This window comes from Podarcis liolepis, assembly GCF_965112155.1.
Source record: "Podarcis liolepis genome assembly, chromosome: 6".
NCBI classification, from domain to species: Eukaryota; Metazoa; Chordata; class Lepidosauria; order Squamata; family Lacertidae; genus Podarcis; species Podarcis liolepis.
This window is the reverse complement of record NC_139559.1, coordinates 47,565,049-47,583,537: the sequence shown is the minus strand read 5'-3', so window position 1 is coordinate 47,583,537 and position 18,489 is coordinate 47,565,049. Positions and strand designations below refer to the sequence as shown.

The 18,489-nt window shown below is 46.0% G+C and overlaps 1 protein-coding gene and 1 long non-coding RNA gene across 5 annotated transcripts in view; both read left to right on the top strand.

Moving 5' to 3' along the window:
* LOC310709587 overlaps positions 1 to 18,489 on the top strand; it is a 479,424-nt gene that overhangs the window by 227,045 nt on the left and 233,890 nt on the right. The gene's annotated exons all lie outside the window — the stretch shown is intronic.
* The window catches only part of MICAL1 (microtubule associated monooxygenase, calponin and LIM domain containing 1), a 42,950-nt gene continuing 26,059 nt past the window's right edge, over positions 1,599 to 18,489 (top strand). The window contains exons 1-3 of one of the 4 annotated variants that reach the window (XM_083510843.1): positions 1,599 to 1,698; positions 2,101 to 2,483; positions 16,822 to 17,116. In XM_083510843.1, the coding sequence (XP_083366969.1) occupies positions 16,853 to 17,116 (264 nt within the window). In that variant the 5' untranslated portion in view covers positions 1,599 to 1,698; positions 2,101 to 2,483; positions 16,822 to 16,852. Of the gene's footprint in view, positions 1,699 to 2,100; positions 2,484 to 2,582; positions 3,113 to 3,994; positions 4,130 to 16,821; positions 17,117 to 18,489 lie in introns of those variants that run through there. The other 3 variants (XM_083510842.1, XM_083510841.1, XM_083510844.1) reach the window with 3 other exon arrangements.

The window sequence follows — 18,489 nt, the reverse complement described above, 5'->3', positions numbered from 1 at the left end:
GAAGTCGTTTAATGTGACTGGTGCTATTTACCTCAGGAAAGGATGCATGCAGAGGACAGGAAGAAACCCCGGGAGAGTCAACATGACCTTTCAGCAGCATTGACATGTGTCTCTCCCGCAAACACAACACACCTTTCTTCAGTTGCAGTCTGGGACCGTGGGTGGTGGAGGCTCAAAAGCATGACTGTTAGAGACACTCTCTCTCTCTCTCTCTCTCTCTCTCTCTCTCTCTCTCTCTCTCTCACGCACACACACACACACACACACACACACTATCAACAATGCTCACCAAGTTTTGTATACAGAGGGAATGATTATTACTCCACCCAGAACAGTCCCGTGCCCAAAGGAAACTCCTCCAACCAGCTCAGTACTGTCTACACTGACTGGCAGCAGCTTTCCAGGGTTTTCGTACAGAGAACATCCCCAGCCCTACCAGGAGAGAAGCTTGGACCTTCTGCATACTAAGCAGATGCTTTTACCAGAGCTAAAGGTAAAGGGACCCCTGACCGTTAGGTCCAGTCATGGCCGACTCTGGGGTTGCGGCACTCATCTCGCTTTACTGGCCGCTTGGCGTACAGCTTCCGGGTCATGTGGCCAGCATGACTAAGCCGCTTCTGGCGAACCAGAGCAGCACCCGGAAACGCCGTTTACCTTCCCACCGGAGTGGTACCTATTTATCTACTTGCACTTTGACGTGCTTTCGAACTGCTAGGTTGGCAGGAGCAGAGACCGAGCAACGGGCGCTCACCCTGTCACGGGATTCGAACCGCCGACCTTCTGATCGGCAAGTCCTAGGCTCTGTGGTTTAACCCACAGCACCACCCGTGTCCCTCTTTTACCAGAGCTACAGCCCTTGAAAAGCAAAGTTAACAGATTCAAAATCTTTTATAGGGCCAAACATGGTCAACTAGGAAAAGAGATGACCCCAGAATTGGAAGGGATCCCAAAGGTCATCTAGTTCAACCCACAGCAATGCAGGAATTGCAGCTAAACAAGACCTGCCTGTACTTCTGGCCAGAGGGGTTTTCAGGTGCTGCAATCTGAATTTGGCAAACCTGGCAGCAGCAAGGGCTAAGGCAGTGGTTGTCAGACTTTTTTCTCTAGGCCACACTTCCGGAATGAAAATTTGCTTGTGCCGCACTGATTTTTTTATTGGAAAACAAAAAGAAACAACTCCTAGTTGAACATAGAACACAACAATTTTATAATATGTTCATGGGACATCCAGAAATTATAAAACAATGCAGCTGCATAATCATACTGCTACTGAATATAGCTACTGAATCATTCCTAAGACATTGATTGTCCTTAAATCTTCCTGCCACACTTGCCATCCTCTCCTGCCACACCAGGTTGGTGTGCCACATCCTCTGAGAGCCACTGGGCTAAGGGGACTGTGCCCTGGTGCTGAGTGCTGTTAGTCCAAATGGCAGATTGGGAGCTTAAAAGATTGTTGCAGGTGCTGACACAATTCAACAAAAACAGGAACCTTCAAGTTAGTTGGTACCTCTTGCCTCCTTGCTGTACTTCCCCTCTGCCTCTGGTCGGGCACTAAATCAGCTAGACAGGAAACCACCATCTAAATGTAGCCTTCGGGCAGAGAACGAGCAGATAACCAAGAGGAATATGAAGCTGTGAGAAGAGAGGGGCATTTGAAGCAAACGAAGTTGATGCTGAAAGCGGCAGATGACACAGGTGAAAGTACAATTGTATTTTTAAATAGCATGTTAATTTCATGGGGTGCCTGTTCTTGTTGTAACGTTATGAACTGAATGTTCTTGTAGCATTTTGCACCACAGCGGTGCCAGCTGTACCGTGGCACCCCCATAGTTAGCCTGCTGCCGTCAACTGCGGTGGAGGCCATTGCCATCGTTGAAATATTATTCAGCTGTCCTGTTGACTTATGTACCTGGAACACTGAGGGCACTACCATGTCCTTTGCCTCAGGCAGAAAATGACTTGTGCCAGCCCTGCACTACAGCAAACAGAGGTGCTTTATTTTATTTTCAAAGCTACTTATGATCATATATATCCTATTGTCTTTTGATTGTGGCAACACAACCAACACCCTGTGTATGCATGTGTTTCATTGCGCAGTACTAGCACATGCGAACACCCAGGCCCTGCAATTCTCAAGCATCACCACAGATGAGCAAAAGGCGGTGTGTGGTGAAATTGAGGTGGGCTGTCACTTCATGCATGCCATCAGGATAGCATTTCCTGTGCAGCCACCACACATGTATGAATCAGCCCTAAGGAAAGGGCAAGAAGTAACGCTTAAAGGGATTTCTCCCCTCCCTGCTCTCTGGTCACAAGTGACGCTGAATTTCCTGTCCCAGACCACCGGTCCCGGATAAAATCGGAGGGCACAGGATGAAACACCCTCGCTGAAGCTAAGCCGATCTGGGATCCCGACGGTGCCTGTCCTGGAAGCTTCCTGGGAGTCCTTTGCATGCTGGCTTGAGGACCGTGGAAGAAAGGTAGGATATAAAAAACGTTGCACCGGCAGAGCGTTTTGGGGGCAACTCGTTTCCGGTGGGAGCAGCGCGCATGGGCAACACGTGAGGCCAGCGGGCTTCACTTTTAACTCGACATGTGTGACGGCTACACGGCAAAATAAAATAAAATAATAATAGTTGGATCGTACATCCTAGGACCCTCTGTGCTTTATGTCAGCATTTGTAAACGGGTCCCACGCTAAGCATTCGCGCATTTATTTGTTTTTCCAAAAAAAAAAAAAAAAAAAACCCAGTGAAGGGTCGTATTACCCTCGCTTTGGGATTATCTTCCTTGCTGCTGCAGTCTTCTTTAGGTTGCACAAGGAGTTTTTAAAGTGCCCGGGCAAGAAGCTCCGCCTCCGGGCTATGTGGCTCCGGCAGACTCGCAGCACAAGCGCGCGATGCTGCCGTCCCCTCTCCTCCGCCCTGCGGAGCCGAGGGAGCAGTTGAGCCGCGTTTTCCGATCCAGAAAGGCAGCGAAGGGGGGGGGGGAGCAGTCTCTGCTGGGGAGGGGTGTCTCTTCCAGCAGCCTAAGCACAAGCCACTCCTAGCGGGGAGAAGCCGAGGAGCCCCGGCGGCGGAAGAAGCGGAGCGCAACCGGGAAGGAGGAGGTAAAGTGGCGACAGAGCCGAGGGGCGCCCTCGATCGCCAGCCGGGCTGCGTGCTCGGCAGCCCCAGAGACCGGCGCTATCGCTGCGCGCTTGGCTCAACGGCGAGGCGGGCAGAAAGGAATTGCCGTGCGCCTCGGGTGCCAAGGCTCGACGGGTCGGTCTAAACGCGGGTGTTCGTGGCAAGCAGCCGCGGCTCAGCCTTGGAACGCGAGAGCCAATGGCAAAGCCCGGGGTCCCTCTGAGCACGTACAGAGTGCGCGGCTGCCCTGTTCTCTTCTTCCTCCCTCCGCGGCCAGTCATAACTAGGCCCTCTTTGGGTATGCGCTGAGCCGTGGGCGCGAAAGGTAGAGGATGCGTAAAACGGCTTTGAGAAGCGACCTTACGCGTGGGACGAGGAGCTCAAAGGAGAGGGACGCCCCTGCGGTCGGAGTTTAGGTAGGAGGGAGCCGCTTGCAGCTTAAAACTTTGATCTGGGTGGGGGTCCCCGCCCCCCTTGCCTTCCAAAGCAGCAGAGACTAACCAGGAAATATTAGGGCGCGGGTGTCCCCTATTAAAAGTGTGGGGGAATCTTAGCCCCTGGGGGCTCGGGAGAGGTACCCATCACAATGGGGAAGGGTAGGACTCCGGGCTGATAGTTGATGGGCGGGGCAAGGGTAGCAGTAGAAGCGCCCAATAAAAGTGCGTGATCTGCGAGCTGCGCCCCAGCATTCTCTGCGACCTCGCAAGGGATCCTCTTGGATCCTGCGGTGTGGATAATTGAGGACTTGGAGGACCATCCCTGTTGGTTGGATTACGGGCTCGGCTTTCTACACCACGTGCCTAGGGAATGGGAGGGGTTCTTTGAGAGCTCCAGCTGGCTTGAGTATGTTGTGTAAAATGATGTGACGTCTTTGCATCGCCTTACTTTTTGCGACTGGTAGAAAGGGCTCGGTTCCTCGTTCTTTCAGTCCCGAAGTAATACGAAGAGTGCGAGTCTGCATTGGCGGTGGTGGAGAATGGGCACTTTGCGCATCTCGGGTTAGTAGCGAGGCTGTTAATTCACACTGTGGCTTTCAAAGTGACTTAAGTCTTACATTTTTTTTAAATTCTACAAATTAGCACTTGCCTCCAGCAAATTAACCCTTGCCAACATCTTGCCTGGGACACTGGTGGCGCTGTGGGTTAAACCACAGAGCCTAGGACTTGCTGATCAGAAGGTCGGTGGTTTGAATCCCCGTGACAGGGTGAGCTCCCGTTGCTCGGTCTCTGCTCCTGCCAACCTAGCAGTTCAAAAGCAAGTCAAAGTGCAAGTAGATAAATAGGTATCGCTCCGGCAGGAAGGTAAACAGCGTTTCCATGCGCTGCTCTGGTTCACCAGAAGCAGCTTAGTCATGCTGGCCGCATGACCCGGAAGCTGTACGCTGGCTCCCTTGGAATATATAAAGCGAGATGAGTGCCGCAACCCCAGAGGCGGCCACGACTGGATCTAATGGTCAGGGGTCCCTTTACCCTTTACGTAACATCTTGCCTACACCTTTTGCTATTGGGGCAAATGGTATTAACTGCATCTCCACACCTGAAAAAGTTGTCAGCTGAATTACTGCCTATCCTGCACCTGCAATCTTACTGGCAACCCTGTGACCAAGTTCATTCATCCTCAATTTGAAGACAAGGAGTATAATTTTAATTTTTTCCAACAATGAGAGAAGATGCAACTATTGGGCTTCCCGCCTTATTCCTTCATTGAGCCTTGTGACCATCCAAAACCAAGACCTCCCACCCCTTTTGCCCCATTGCAAGTGCCTTATGTTTAATAAAACTAGGGCACATCTAAATTTGTGCAGATAATGTGCATGTGCTATCTGACCCTTTAGCACCTACGTGTGCTTGGCAGGCTTGATAACCACTGCAGCACCTTGACTAACAGAGTTTACACTTCCTGGTTCTCATGCTTACTTCCTCCTTGGCTTAGGCAATTTTAATTGCTGAAACGAAGTCAAGCTTATCTTCTATCTACTAGGTGCTTTGCTGAAAACAGGAAATGTTGCTCTCCTAGGTAGTGGAAGGTGAAGGGGAGAAGGACCATAAAACTTATTTCTGTGTTGTATACCTACTTGTAGCTAGTTAGGGATGCATGACTATTAAAGGGAGATTGGTGTGTAAGACCTCTTATAAGCCACCTCCACAGAATAAGCAGAGAGAACTGCTTGTGTGTGTGTGTGTGTGCGCGTGTGTGCGCTGATAAAGTGCAATGCTGAAATATGAATGCAAATTGCAGATGCTGCTGGCTCCCAAGTAATCCAGATTGGCCCCTTACTTTTTTAGCAGCCAGGTGGCATGTCTTTTGCTGCAGCAGATGTGCAGACGACGAAAAGGGATGGCTGTAGGGCTCTCTCTAGTTCTTACTCACACCACCTGTACCTCTAATTGTTTAACTGTCACGGCAGCCTAATTCTCTTGCAGGAAAAAAACAATTAAGTGCAACTCCTTGCTGACTCTAAAGGAAAAGAGTGTGTCTGTTAAGTCCTTGATGTTGTTTGTTACAATGCAGAGTGTAGCCTAGTTCCCTGGGGAGGCAAGTTGTACAAGCCTGTCCCATGCTGCTGGCTTTTTCATTAAGGACAGAATGAGCATTAGAGTGGTCTTGAGGGTCTTTCACAGCAGAAGTAAACAGCATGTGAAAAGTGTCTTCTGGAGAAGAGCAAAAATCCAAAAGTTTGGTTCCAGATCTAGACTTCCAGGATTTCAGTCGTTGAGCATACTCAATTAAGCTGTAGGTTGTTCTTTAGTTGAACCGGCAGCACTAGAAGTTTTCGGTGGGTTCTGAACTCTAGATGTTGTCCTTTCTGTTCTTACACTGAAAGCTTGCTACATTTTTTGTAAGTATTTTTCTTTTGTGTTTATATTATAACTGAATGCACTTCATTTCCAAACAATAAATAAAATAGGAAGGAAGGAAGGTGGGGTGTGTGTTCACATGTCGCCCTAAACAAGGTGGCTTGTTTTAAACAACCCATAGTTAATGTTAACCTCAGTTTGCCAATTTGGACAAAATGGCAAACTAATGTTTCTGAATTACTCCTGACTGTGCAGGAGCAGGGGGGAAGCATGCAAACACAAATCATGCTGCAGCTAGTTCAAGTTTGTGCATGTCACACTGAACTATGGTTTAGCACAGGCTTCCTCAACCTCGGCCCTCCAGATGTTTTGAGACTACAATCCCCATCATTCCTGACCACTGGTCCTGCTAGCTAGGGATCATGGGAGTTGTAGGCCAAAAACATTTGGAGGGCTGATGTTGAGGAAGCCTGGTTTAGCATGATGGTTTGTGTGCATTAGTTCTATTGTGACCAGACTGGCTCGCTAAATGAACTGGGAGGGAAACCCAGCAAAAGTTCAACATTTTTGTCAGTTATTATCTGGCAGGAAATATGAGGAAAAGCCTAAAAGTTCAGAAAGTATGAGGGGTAGATGAGGAAAGTTCAGAATGTTCTATTTGTTTCCCTTCAGCTCATGCCCTTTTAACTGTTGCAAGTCTCATGCAAAGCATGATTGCATAAGCAGTAAATATCCTAAACTTGCCCTACTGGATAATCTGTGACATACAGACCAACCTGCTCCTCCAGCAACTTCTACCCTTCTTCTTGTGATTTCATTATTCTGAAAGACCTTATTCTTCAGCACTGTACAAATCCAATGTGCAGGGCTCATCCAGGCTTTTTTTTTTTAAGTGACAAGTAACTTGCAGTGAAGCCCTGCCATTTCCTCAACTGCTTTCCAATGTGTGTGCAAAAGCATCCTTTTGTTACCTATATATCCAATGTTTTCTGCAGCATCAACACATTCTCCCTGGCTATTCTCCTTCCACACTTATCAGCACATTCTGTCCCATCAATAATGCTAAAAGGCTTTACATTTCACATGGCTAAATTAAGTTGGTGTGATGCTTTCACTGATTGCATGGGAAATTCTTAAATATCTTAAGTTTTGCTTTCATCCGGCATGAGCTTATTGCAGCCTAGCCCTCCAGGTGTTTGGGGCTACTGCTCCCACCAGCCACAGCCGGAATCGCTGCGCTGGCTGAGGCTGATCAGAGTTGTAGTCCAAAACATCTGGAGCCTGCCTTATTGCATCTGCATTAAGTTGTCATACTATGTTGGTTGACTTTCTTGGTGTGATCGAGACATTGGCATTCATATATCTGACTGCATATCATTGATTGAATGGGGTGAACACCACTAGTGTTATTGAGTCATGTGTGTACACTATGTTGGCATCTGTCTGCTGTCTTGAGGGACAATGGAGTGCTCTAGCAAAAAGCTAGAGAATCACAGCGCCTTCTGTGGCTGCAGAGACTAGGAACTTGTAACTGCGGCCTCTTGCTTTGTTTTTGCTGTGTTAGCAGCACTTTCTGAGGCCTCTTATGGGGCACCAGTGCAGTACCAGGTATGAAGAGATAGAGAATGTATGATTCTGTGGCCCTTGGAAATTACACAAAAGCAGTGTACCCCTCTCCTGGTATATTCCTTGATATTGCCAGCTTGATACTCATTGCAGTCACCGGAGAAGAGTGCTGGGGATGTGAACACTTTTTTTTGAAAACTTAAAATAAAATAAGGACATTGCTGCAGGGGGATAAGGTTGTGGGGACCATTTGCTTCATATTTCAATGTTTGTAACAATTCATAAAGTGGTATGGGCATGGGAGGAAGGGATGTGTTGCTGGTCACTAATTATGACAAAAAATATCTAACGGGCACCAGTTAATATATGTGGAGCCACATTCCATTCTACTTGGTATATTCATGAATAGCATGATTCCAGTCTGGGAAAGAATGCAATATTCCTAAGTATGATTGGCTGAACAGAACACTAGGGAAACATGATATTTGGAATTGCAGTCTAGTGCAGAATGTCCGAAGCAAATGGTAGACAGGTGCAGTTTACAGTGCAAAGTCTCCGGCACCATACTGTGCCACCTCTTCTGTTTTGCTTTCGTTGCCCAAGGATTAATAATTAATTATGCCTTTTAGCACTCTCTTAAATGTCTTCCTATGTCAGACCAGAATACTTTGTATTCAGATTGCTCCTAGCACCTCAGGGTTTGTTCCAGTAAGGAAGTAACATTGTACAAAGGGTCTTCCAACCATTGTGAAATGGTTACTCCTCATGGTTGCAATTTTTTTAAAAAAAATTGTTTGCAGCTTCCATGCAATATTGTTGGCATCAAAATACCAGCCTGTATTCCTCACCTTGCTTTTAACCTGGATTTACCCTTGGGGAGGGGATCCTATATGCTTTTTAAAAACACCCAAACAACCCATCTGCAATAGCAGAAGAATATGTTTACTGTGTTATGCCCCCCCTCCTGTCCCGAAGCACCCTAATTCTCCTTCACCTCACTGTCACATGGGTGTTTTGGCATCTCTTATGGCCAGATCTTGTGAAATTGTCAATTGAAAGCCTGCTAATTGCTGTGATTCATGACGATGTCCTTGGTCTAGAGTCAGTGGTCAGTCTTCCATCATTCCCTCCTACCACTCACCAGAGAAGGGTATTGTCTGTGATGGTTACAATCACCAACCAAGTAACACACAAGGGCTATAGATAAGGACTGCAGAACCTTGACAGCTGCTTTTTCTTCTAGCAGATGTTAACATTTTGGGATGTGGAGAAATTGCAAAAAGGAACACGCTTCCTTCAATCTAGCTGTGCCTACTTTCCTTAGAGTGAGGACCTGATTTTTAATGTGCAAGATCTACACTGCTTCATAACGTGGGTAAACTAAAGATGAAATATTTTGTAATACAGTCCCAGAACAAGTTTGTAATCTGTTAGATGGGGAATAAAGCTCAGGCAGGCTGGCAAACAAGTTTGGGTGGTGAATTTCCAAGCGATAACAGAGAGAAGGATTTGGATGTTTGTTTTTGCAAAACTGAAATCAAGCTCTGGGTAGGTTTAGTGAAGAAATGGTAGCTAAACTGAAGCTTAGTCTAGGCAAGACAGAGGTCCTGTTGGTGGTTTCTACTGCCCTGGAAAGTGGTGTTCACCCCACTCCAGAGTGCGTGGCATTCCCCCTTAAATCAGGGGTGAGGAACCTGTGGTCTGCCAGATGTTGATGAATGACAGCTCCTGTCCGTGTTGTCCATGTTGGCTGGGGCTGCTGAAAGTTGGAGTCCAACAACACTGCAAGGGCCACAGGTTCCCTTTCCCTGATCTAGACTATGGTTGCACCAGCAATCCTAGAGTGAGCAACGGGTGCTAAACGATTTTTTTAAAAGAGATGTTTCTTTACCTTCTGCATTATTCAACACTTTATGATACTTTATGAGCATCAAAAGGATTCCACTGTAAATATGCCTTGGCATCATTATATCCATTCCCCAGAAAAAAACAACCTGTTAATATCTATTTTGTGGGCATGTGCGGGGTTACGTAGCTTCCCATAATTGAGTGCTTGGTTCAAAAGAAACTGATAGCTCAGAACTGGTATTGCCACAGACTCTGTATCCTTTTATCTTAAACTCTGCTCACCCAGTGCATTTGAAGCTGATTATTCCCCCCAAAGTGTTCTGGGAACTGTAGTTTGATATGGGTACTGGGTATGATAGCTGTGTGAGGCGTAAAGTTCCCAGAATTCTTTGGGGGAAGTAATGTGCTTTAAATGTATGGTGCATACACAGCCTCTTATCCCTCTCCCACAATGTCCTGCACTAATTGCACAAAAATAAAAGCAGGTTAGGGTTGGCTAAAGGAGAAACGACTTTCAAACTGGACTGAAGTTAGCTTTTTGTAAGGCCACCAAAGTGGAAGATAGCCCAGTTTGCATCTTAGTGGCGTGCTGTGTTGTTTTTTTTTTATGTCTGTTGTAAATGTGAGTCACACAACTAGGTGTGTAATCATGCCAGCTGTGTAATCACTCTCGATATGCAGGTTCTCTGATGAAATGTGTAGTAGCCGAGAGGTGCACAGTCTGTTTATTTCTCTGCATAAGTTTCTTTTGATCCTGCACTGCATTGGGGAAGGGTTTTTGTTTGTGTTTTGATGTTGCGTGCTTTTGAAAGGATAGGTTCCTTCTTTGGTTAAGGCAGTGGTTTGGGATTTGGAAGGTCATTGCTTCAATCCTCTCTTCCTGTCTGGGAGCTATTACTCAAGATCACTTAGCAGGATCACTTACTCCTTTAATCTTCTGGTTGAACTCACACCTACAGAAGCTGAGGAGTCCAGTGTCAGGGCTTGTTCCTCCCCTGTGCAGTGCATGCTTGTGGGTGAAGAGAGGGCTGTGAATATGCAGTCTGGGGTTGGCAGTTCTTTTCCATCAGAGTGGTGAATGCAAAGCACAAGGATGTGGGCGTGGGGGGCATAGGAGTCACTGTGAAGTTTCAAAATATTTGGAATGATCTCAGAGTAGGGGTGTGACTTTCACAGGTATTTAGTATGCAGAAGTTCAAAACAAATGCATGTGCTTGGCAGCCCTGGAAATCAAGCTGCACACAGGGTGTCTGGGGCTTTAGACAGCCCTATGCAACAGTGGTTGCAGGATGGAGGCACGATGAAGGCAAATATCTGCAGTGCTCTTTGTGTCTTCCTTCTTATGTCTGCAGTATTGACAAACAGATCGTTTTCAGGTCAGATTGCTGCTCCTGCAGTCTATTGCTCCAGTTGAGTCTCTTCGGAATACAGTGGTACCTTGGGCTACAAACACTTCGGGTTACAGACTTCACTAACCTGGAAGTAGTACCTCGGCTTAAGAACTTTACCTCAGGATGAGAACAGAAATCGTGTGGCGGCAGCAGGAGGCCCCATTAGCTAAAGTGGTACCTCAGGTTAAGAACGGTTTCAGGTTAAGAACGGACCTCCAGGACAAATTAAGTTCATAACCAGAGGTACCACTGTATATTGAATAGAGACAGAATCTGATAGACACAGATGGTGTCTCCAGGCCTCCCTCTACACTTGCTTAATGCAGTCAGCGCTGCAGAGCCTTTAAACAAGCTACGCTGAGCCTGCCTGTCTGAGGGCGCAAGCATTTCCTCATTGGTTAAGGACCCATCTGGTTGCTTAGGATATTACATAAATAATTCCAAGGTGCAATTGGTTAATGTTCTTGAGTGTCTTCCTTGATCTCTGCCTTTGTCTCTAAAGCAGGTTTTTCTATATCAGTGCCATTGGCACAAGGGTGGGTGGGGGAATGGATTCTGAGATGTTCTTAGCACTGCCCAAGGCTTTTTGCTTCAACACAATGTTGTATGCTGTGATGATTATATGATTACTGTCACTCCACTTCACCTGAGTGGATCTCAGGGCAGTTTACACCACAAAACCACAATATAAAAAATGCAAAATATGTAACAAAAATAAGATAAAAAAAACACCAATAATCTCCCCTCTCACGATACATTTGAAAGTATATCTGATGTTATTCAGCCAAAGGCCTGGTTGAAGAACGTTTTCACGTGGTGCCTGAAGGTGTATAATGAAAGTGCCAGACCATGGGTAGGCAAACTTAAGGCCGGATCCAGCCCAATCGTCTTCTAAATCTGGCCTGCGGACGGTCCAGGAATCAGTGTGTTTTTATATGAGTAGAATGTGTGCTTTTATTTAAAATGCATCTCTGGCTTATTTGTGGGGCATAGGAATTTGTTCATTTCCCCCCAAAAAATATAGTCTGCCCCCCCCACAAGGTCTGAGGGACAGTGGACTGGCCCTCTGCTGAAAAAGTTTGCTGGCCTCTGCCAGACTAACCTCCCTGGGGAGAGCATTCCACAGATGGGGTGCCACTGCAGATAAGGCCCGTTCTTGTGTTGCTACCCTCCGGACCTCTTGTGGAGGAGGCACATGAAGAAGGACCTCAGGTGGTGATCTTGGGGTCTGGGGATGGGATGTAGCCAACAAAGTTAGCGCAAGAATTTCCACCTGTGCAATAGTACTTCCTCTTCCTCTTCTCTCCTCTTCTTATGCAACTCCTGTGCCCCTCTAAAAAAAATCTTTTTTTTGCAGTGGTAGGGTGGGTTGCACAGGGAATGGAGTGGGACAAGAAACCCTCTTGCATAGGAGGAGGTCCTTGCGCTAACAGGATGACGCCGTTAAATGCAACCAGATTTTGTGTGTATCTCAAATATTTCCCTGAGTTGAAACCTTGGGAAAGAGTCTCTGGGAAAGGGTCCTATATGCTGTTCAAACAACTGGCAAAGACAGTTACTGATTAAGCCTGGGCAGCATATAGTTTGTCATGAGTCAAAGTTTTGAGGAAAACAAGATTTACTGAAATATTCACAAAAGTTCATGCCGTAAAATATTTCTTTGTCTTTAAGGTAACTTCCGTTGTGTGTTTTCACTAACAAGGTAGCTCGTTTCACAAATTTGTTTCAAAAATTTGGTGGGTGTTTTTCCCCACAGTCAGCGAAATTTATTGCATGGTGGTTGGGGTCTCGATCACCAAGTGTTCAAAATGTGAGACGTATGCTTTCAAATTGCAAGTGTCAGAAGATACTTAATCTTTAAGTTTCAAGGACTGAAAGGAGAGGGCATTGAAACAGCCCTCAAAGACTTCCTTAGATAGCGAGTCTCCTGGCTAATATCCTGTTTACTAATACTTGGCACTGTTGGTTCCTTCCATACCCACCCCACCCCCTGTTTAATTTACAAGTCAAATGTACCCAGACAGTTTCCAGCCTTACATGACCCTCACTGGGGATGAGGAGGACTTAATCATACATGGGGAGGGATTATAGTCTTGGTTGCCATTGTCCTTTGTGCTCACTGTATAGCAAACAGCTTCCAGTTCTGGTTGATGTCAGCATAGGCTTATTAATCCCAAATGTTTGAAATGTAACGGTAAGCATTTTAAAAAAATCTTTTTTGTTGTTGTTGTTGCTTCTAGGGTTAGCCTGTACCCTCATGCATAATTTTCCAGCAGTAAACACCACTGGGTGTACTTCTGAGTAGATCTTGCAGCACAGAGCACTTTTCAATGTTATATATTCAAATCCTCCTTACCAACCATAGCCAAAGCGTAACTCCTGCCAGAAGAAAATGATTGAAAGAGAGGAACTCATTGGGTTGCCAGACCCCAGTGTATTTCATGTCTGGAAGATAGAGAACAGAGGAAGTGGGAAGGACGGCAGGAATGATGTAATAATCCTCCCCTGCCCCCACATTTTGAGGGAATAACCATGTGGCACACTGGAGATTTGTAAAAGTGGTTCCCATGACAAACAGCATGCTTGACAAACTGTGCAAACATTTGCATGTAATCAGGAAGTGTCAGTGAAATGCACTTTCTTTGTATGTGTGCGTGTCCAGGGTTGGTATACGTTTGTCTCAAGGGACAATGGAGTGCGCCTCTAGGGGTGAGGTCAAACCACTACATTAGCAGCGCTAAAGCCTGGGCAGTGCGTAGGTCCTGGAATGCCCAGAAGTCAACCCACCCACCCACCCACCCACACACACACACCCTGCCTTGCTGATATGGTCCAGAGGAAAGCAGAGCAATATGTTTGGCACCAGCTTGGCTGCAGGAATTGCCGGAAGGCAAGTGTACCAGGTGCCATCCAAATGCCTTGGGAACTCCACTCCGGATCTGTGTAGGGTTTACTCCATTAGTCTTGTCTTCTTCCAAAGATAACCTGCAAGGCAGCAGAGGTTTAAGATCAGAGTCTTCCTTCTCCTGGTTGAGCTACCTTCCCTGGTTGACGAGTCCCACCTGCACCCTACAGCACATGCAGAAACTGCCATCTTGACTGTTGGACCCCCTATTGGTCTCATCCGCTCAAGCCTTTCTTCACATGCAGGGGAAATTCCTGACTCACAGAGGGTTTGAGACCCATCAGCTACCCTCACCTGGTTTAGCTGGCCAGTTGAAGCTGTTTCCTGGGGTGTGGTCACTGTTGCATGCTGACAGCTTCTAGGAGTCACAGATCAGAGCTGAGTGCAGGGTGAGGACCAAAGCTGGACAAGCTACCCTAGAGGGAGCATTATGTGTCCCCCCACCTCATGGCATACTGCCCCCAACACCCCAGGGTAATGTGTTAAAGGGTAACTCTTGCATGTCCTCTCTGGGGAGAGGCCTGTGCATCTCATGTGGGGGAATTTTTTGCACTAAATCAAATTATTTCCTTCATATCTTTATCCAAGAAATCTAGAAAGAGGACATGTGCCTGACGTTTTCTTTGCCATACCATGAGAAATCACACTGGGTTTGTTCTGGCTGAGTACTATGATGCCACCACCAACCAACCTCCCCCTTTTTTGCTTCATGTGGAGTAACTCTGGAGATCTGTGAAAAAAGCAAAGGGAGCCATGTTGGTTCACAATAAATATTCCAAAATCCACAGTTGGGTAAAAGCATTCTAAGGACCAACAAAAATGTTACAAACTCTGTAGTGGACATAGCTTTCAAGCTTTGTCTTTGTACAGCTCAGCTGTTAACACTGAGCATAAAGATGTTTGTACAAGATGAAACATATATTAGAAAAAACGTATCTTAAGAGTTGGAAGGACTCACAAACAGAGCAGGACATCCACTGCCACACCACCACTGATAGGTAACTGTCTAGCCTCTGCTTAAAAACCTTTAACTAATGAGAGTTCACCACCTTCTATGACATGAGAGCTGCAGTGTTTAATGTTTAACTAAATGCAGCCGTGGAATATGTGACTGCTAATTTGATTAGGGAAGAAGCACAGAGGTGAATATTTTTAACTTCTTATCCCTGCACTGTTTGCCTGTTCTAAATTGCTCTCACACAGATGTGTGTATATGTGCACACGCGCACACACACACTTGCTATTTCTTCCATTCAGAGAAAAATACTGGCATGATACAAGTTCCTGTATCACACACACAGCAAATAGGCATCTTGGGGAGGGCAAGTTCAATCAGGAAAACATGGGGCAGATGGATTAAACACCAGCACCAAAAAACACTTCCTTGATCAAATTGGCTGCCCAATGACTTCACAGCTGCATTAAGTAAAAAAATAAATTAATGCCCTGGTGCTAAGAAGTCAGCATTCTAGGCAAGGAAAGCTGACTGATTTCAGTGAAAGACAACTTTCTCCATGCAATGCATGCCTGAAGTTATGCAAAGCACTTGAAAGAAACTTCATTAGCAGATGTTACACCAGTCAACTGTTTTATTATCCTTTCTGTGTGCAGAAGGCAAGAAGGAAATAGCTCTTTCTCCATGGTTAGTAAATGATATATATATAATGAGATGTGTGTGCACATTGGCTTCTGCAAACCAGAAGGAAGTCACCTTTCTCTTTAGACACTGCAAGGAAATTTCCCAGCCTGTGTCAGTCTTCTTTAGCAACAAATGTGGTTGAGTGGGCGCACAGGAAGTTGCTAACCGCGAAGCTGGGGGAAATTAGTACAGAACGCCGAGCAAGTCACTGTGTTAGGAAACTTAGGGCTGCGGTTAGAAAAATGTGCAGGCTGCTTTGTAGTGCTTCCAAATTACAGCTGTATCATTGACCGCAGGTAAACACATCACTCCTCCTTCTCCTGAATATGAATAAGCTGCAGCAGGACAAGTATATCAACTGCCCATAAGATTCTTGTTAGAAATATATAGACTCCTTTCTTGAAAATCACTACACATGTGCAGATTAATCACTTCATCAGTTTCCTTCTTTGCTACAGTCTTTTGTATTCCTGCCTTCTTTGCTAAAGTCTGTATATCTTGCATTCCAGAATTAATATTGATTAAGAAAGTCAAAGAGCAGCCAAATCTTGTGTAACCTCCAGTCTTCTGTAGATCTGCTGTTTAGCACAAAGCAAGCCTGAATTAAGACTTTTCATGCATACTCTGTAGTCCAGACTTGGCGGGTGGGATGCAAATGGACTAGGGGAAAAGGAAGTGGTGTTTTTCCACTTCAGATAATTTCCCAGCTATTTCTCTGGGCCCGACATGCATGAGTCAACCATGGTGTGCAACATTTTCACACTGACTGTTGGCCTTGTCTGTGAAAGGAGACAGACCTTTGCTTGGAGGTAGAGCTTGGATTTTTCCTAATGCTGCTGAGGGCAAAATGTGCGCCCTAACTGGGAATAAGCATATGTTTTTATGCTCTTTCCATTTTCTGTGCTAAATATGACTTGGGGCTTTTCAAATGCATAAATATGTTTCTTTGGGATTTCATAGTCTGTATATACCTATCACAGTTAACATCTGACCTCTAGATGCTAGAAGTGTTGTTGTTATAATAACTCGGGGTGGGGAACTTCTAGGCCGTGAGCCAATCTTGGCTAGGCAGGGGTCCAGTCTGGCCCCATGGGGCCATTTTCCCCATATCACGCCCACCTGTCAATCAGCTGGTGTGCTAGCTGTTTCTCTTGCATCTATTAAGATGGGCCATGGGGTATGGGAAGATAAAGATCTGGCCTGCCAAGCCAAAGAGTTCCCCCACCCCTGGAATAGCTCAGACAAGACACATTGCCTTCAGACTTCTGCATCTGCTCATACTGCATGCATTTGCTCTCATGTCTAAGCTTCAGCGTGTCTTGAGTTCAGACATAACCCTTCTCCTGAACAGGACCTATGTATAAGGCTGCATATGGGTGTAAACAGATAGGTTAGTTGCATTCCCCTTCATCTCCTAAGAGGGAGCAGCTGGAAGCAGGGAGTTATGTCTTGCTGCTGGGTGTTGCCTTGCAATGCCAAATTCCTGATCTCTCCAAGGAGCCGGAGCTGTTGATGCTCACCTGTTGCTTTCTTTCTTTTCCAGGCTTCTTCTTTGCCCCTGAGTTCCCAGGAGGATGAGCCATCAGAATGGGGAGCAGTCCAATCTGTCTCATTCGCTCTTTGACACTTTTCTCCATGCCAAGCAGTGCAAAGAGGTGCTGGGAAGTTTTGAGGCGCTTTGCAGACACCTGGGACTGGAGCATACTGGCCAGCTCCAGTTCTATCACAAACTCAAGTCTCGCCTCAACTACTGGAGTGCCAAGGCTTTGTGGACCAAGCTAGACAAGAAGGCCGGGCACAAAGACTATGATCAGGGGACAGCATGCGCCAACACCAAGGTAAGGTGGCAGAACTGCGGTCGCTATGCTTCAGAGAATAGAATAGGTTGGGGGAACCTTTTCGGCCTGGTGGGCCACATATTTATCTCCCCCGCCCTGAGCGGCCAGCTTTTGACAGGTCATTTGTGCTGCCCACCTGTCAACGTTTGCCCACTGGGGGAGATGCTACACAAAGGAGGATTGAACTCTCTATGCATCAGCTGATGTGCCAGGAGTTCAGTTTTTTGCAGCCGTGTCTCTATCTGCCTCACACCTGATGTCACAAATGACATCAGGTGTGGGGCAGGTGCAAGTGGTTTTAGAAAAATAGCCGTGTGGGCCAAATAGGAACACCTGGTGGACCAGGTTTGGTCCATGGGCTGAAGGATCTGCAGCCCTTGTCTACTTGATGGTCATCACATGAGATGCTGAACATTCTAGGCCTCTTCCCTGGTCGCCAATACCAAGGACCATCTTCCCATGTTTCCCAGATGCTGAAGCAGGCCTATTTCTTAAATGTGTGGAAACCTCAGCAGTACAGATTATCATATCTGGGTTATTTTTCGTATTCTGTGGTTGCTGTACCTCTAGCTCCAATTCCTGATTTGTTGCTATACGTAATGTAAACATTAGTTCTGCCTACCCCTACGTGCATTGCTACAATGTTTTACCATTACTTCCTAGTTCTTCCCTTACAGAAGTAGATCGTCTGTTGTGTTCCTTCTAAAAGATAACTCGCACTGATAATGGTGGGGTTTCCGTTGATTTCCAAATGTGTAAGCAATTGTGCTCCTGAAGAACCATTCCAAAGTTGACTTTATGCATTAAAATCAAGATTTAATTGCATCATCACCAACAAACCGATCATCACACAGCACATAAGCAAACGGAGATGACGCAGTATGGTTTCTTTGTAAAACCTCAAAAGAAAAAATGTAAATTAAAAGGAAAAATTGAGAAAGACCAGTGTCGTGAAAATCTTTCAAAATATGTAAACACTTGGAATTGTGAAACCTGAAGGAAAGGAAAGAAAGAGAAGAGAAGCCATTCCTTTATATATATATATTAATTTTATTTATTAAATTTCTACCCCACCCTTCCTCCCAAAGGAGCTCTGAGTGGCTGTTAAAAGATTCTGTCCATGAAACCCTGTAGCTCAGGAGAACCACCTTCCCTGCTTAACATCACACCCAGGGATGCCTAATATAATTGACAATCCAGCCATGGGAGAATTGCAGGGAGCCCTTGCGGTCGAGACTCCAACTGTTACCGCACGCAAGAATGTGTTGCAGGGGGATTAGATGCCCTACTTTTGTGCTAAATCATATGGCCAAGTAACCATGGGACAGAAAAGCCTACAGGATGGTAAACTGGTACTTTGTATTGTTTCCTAG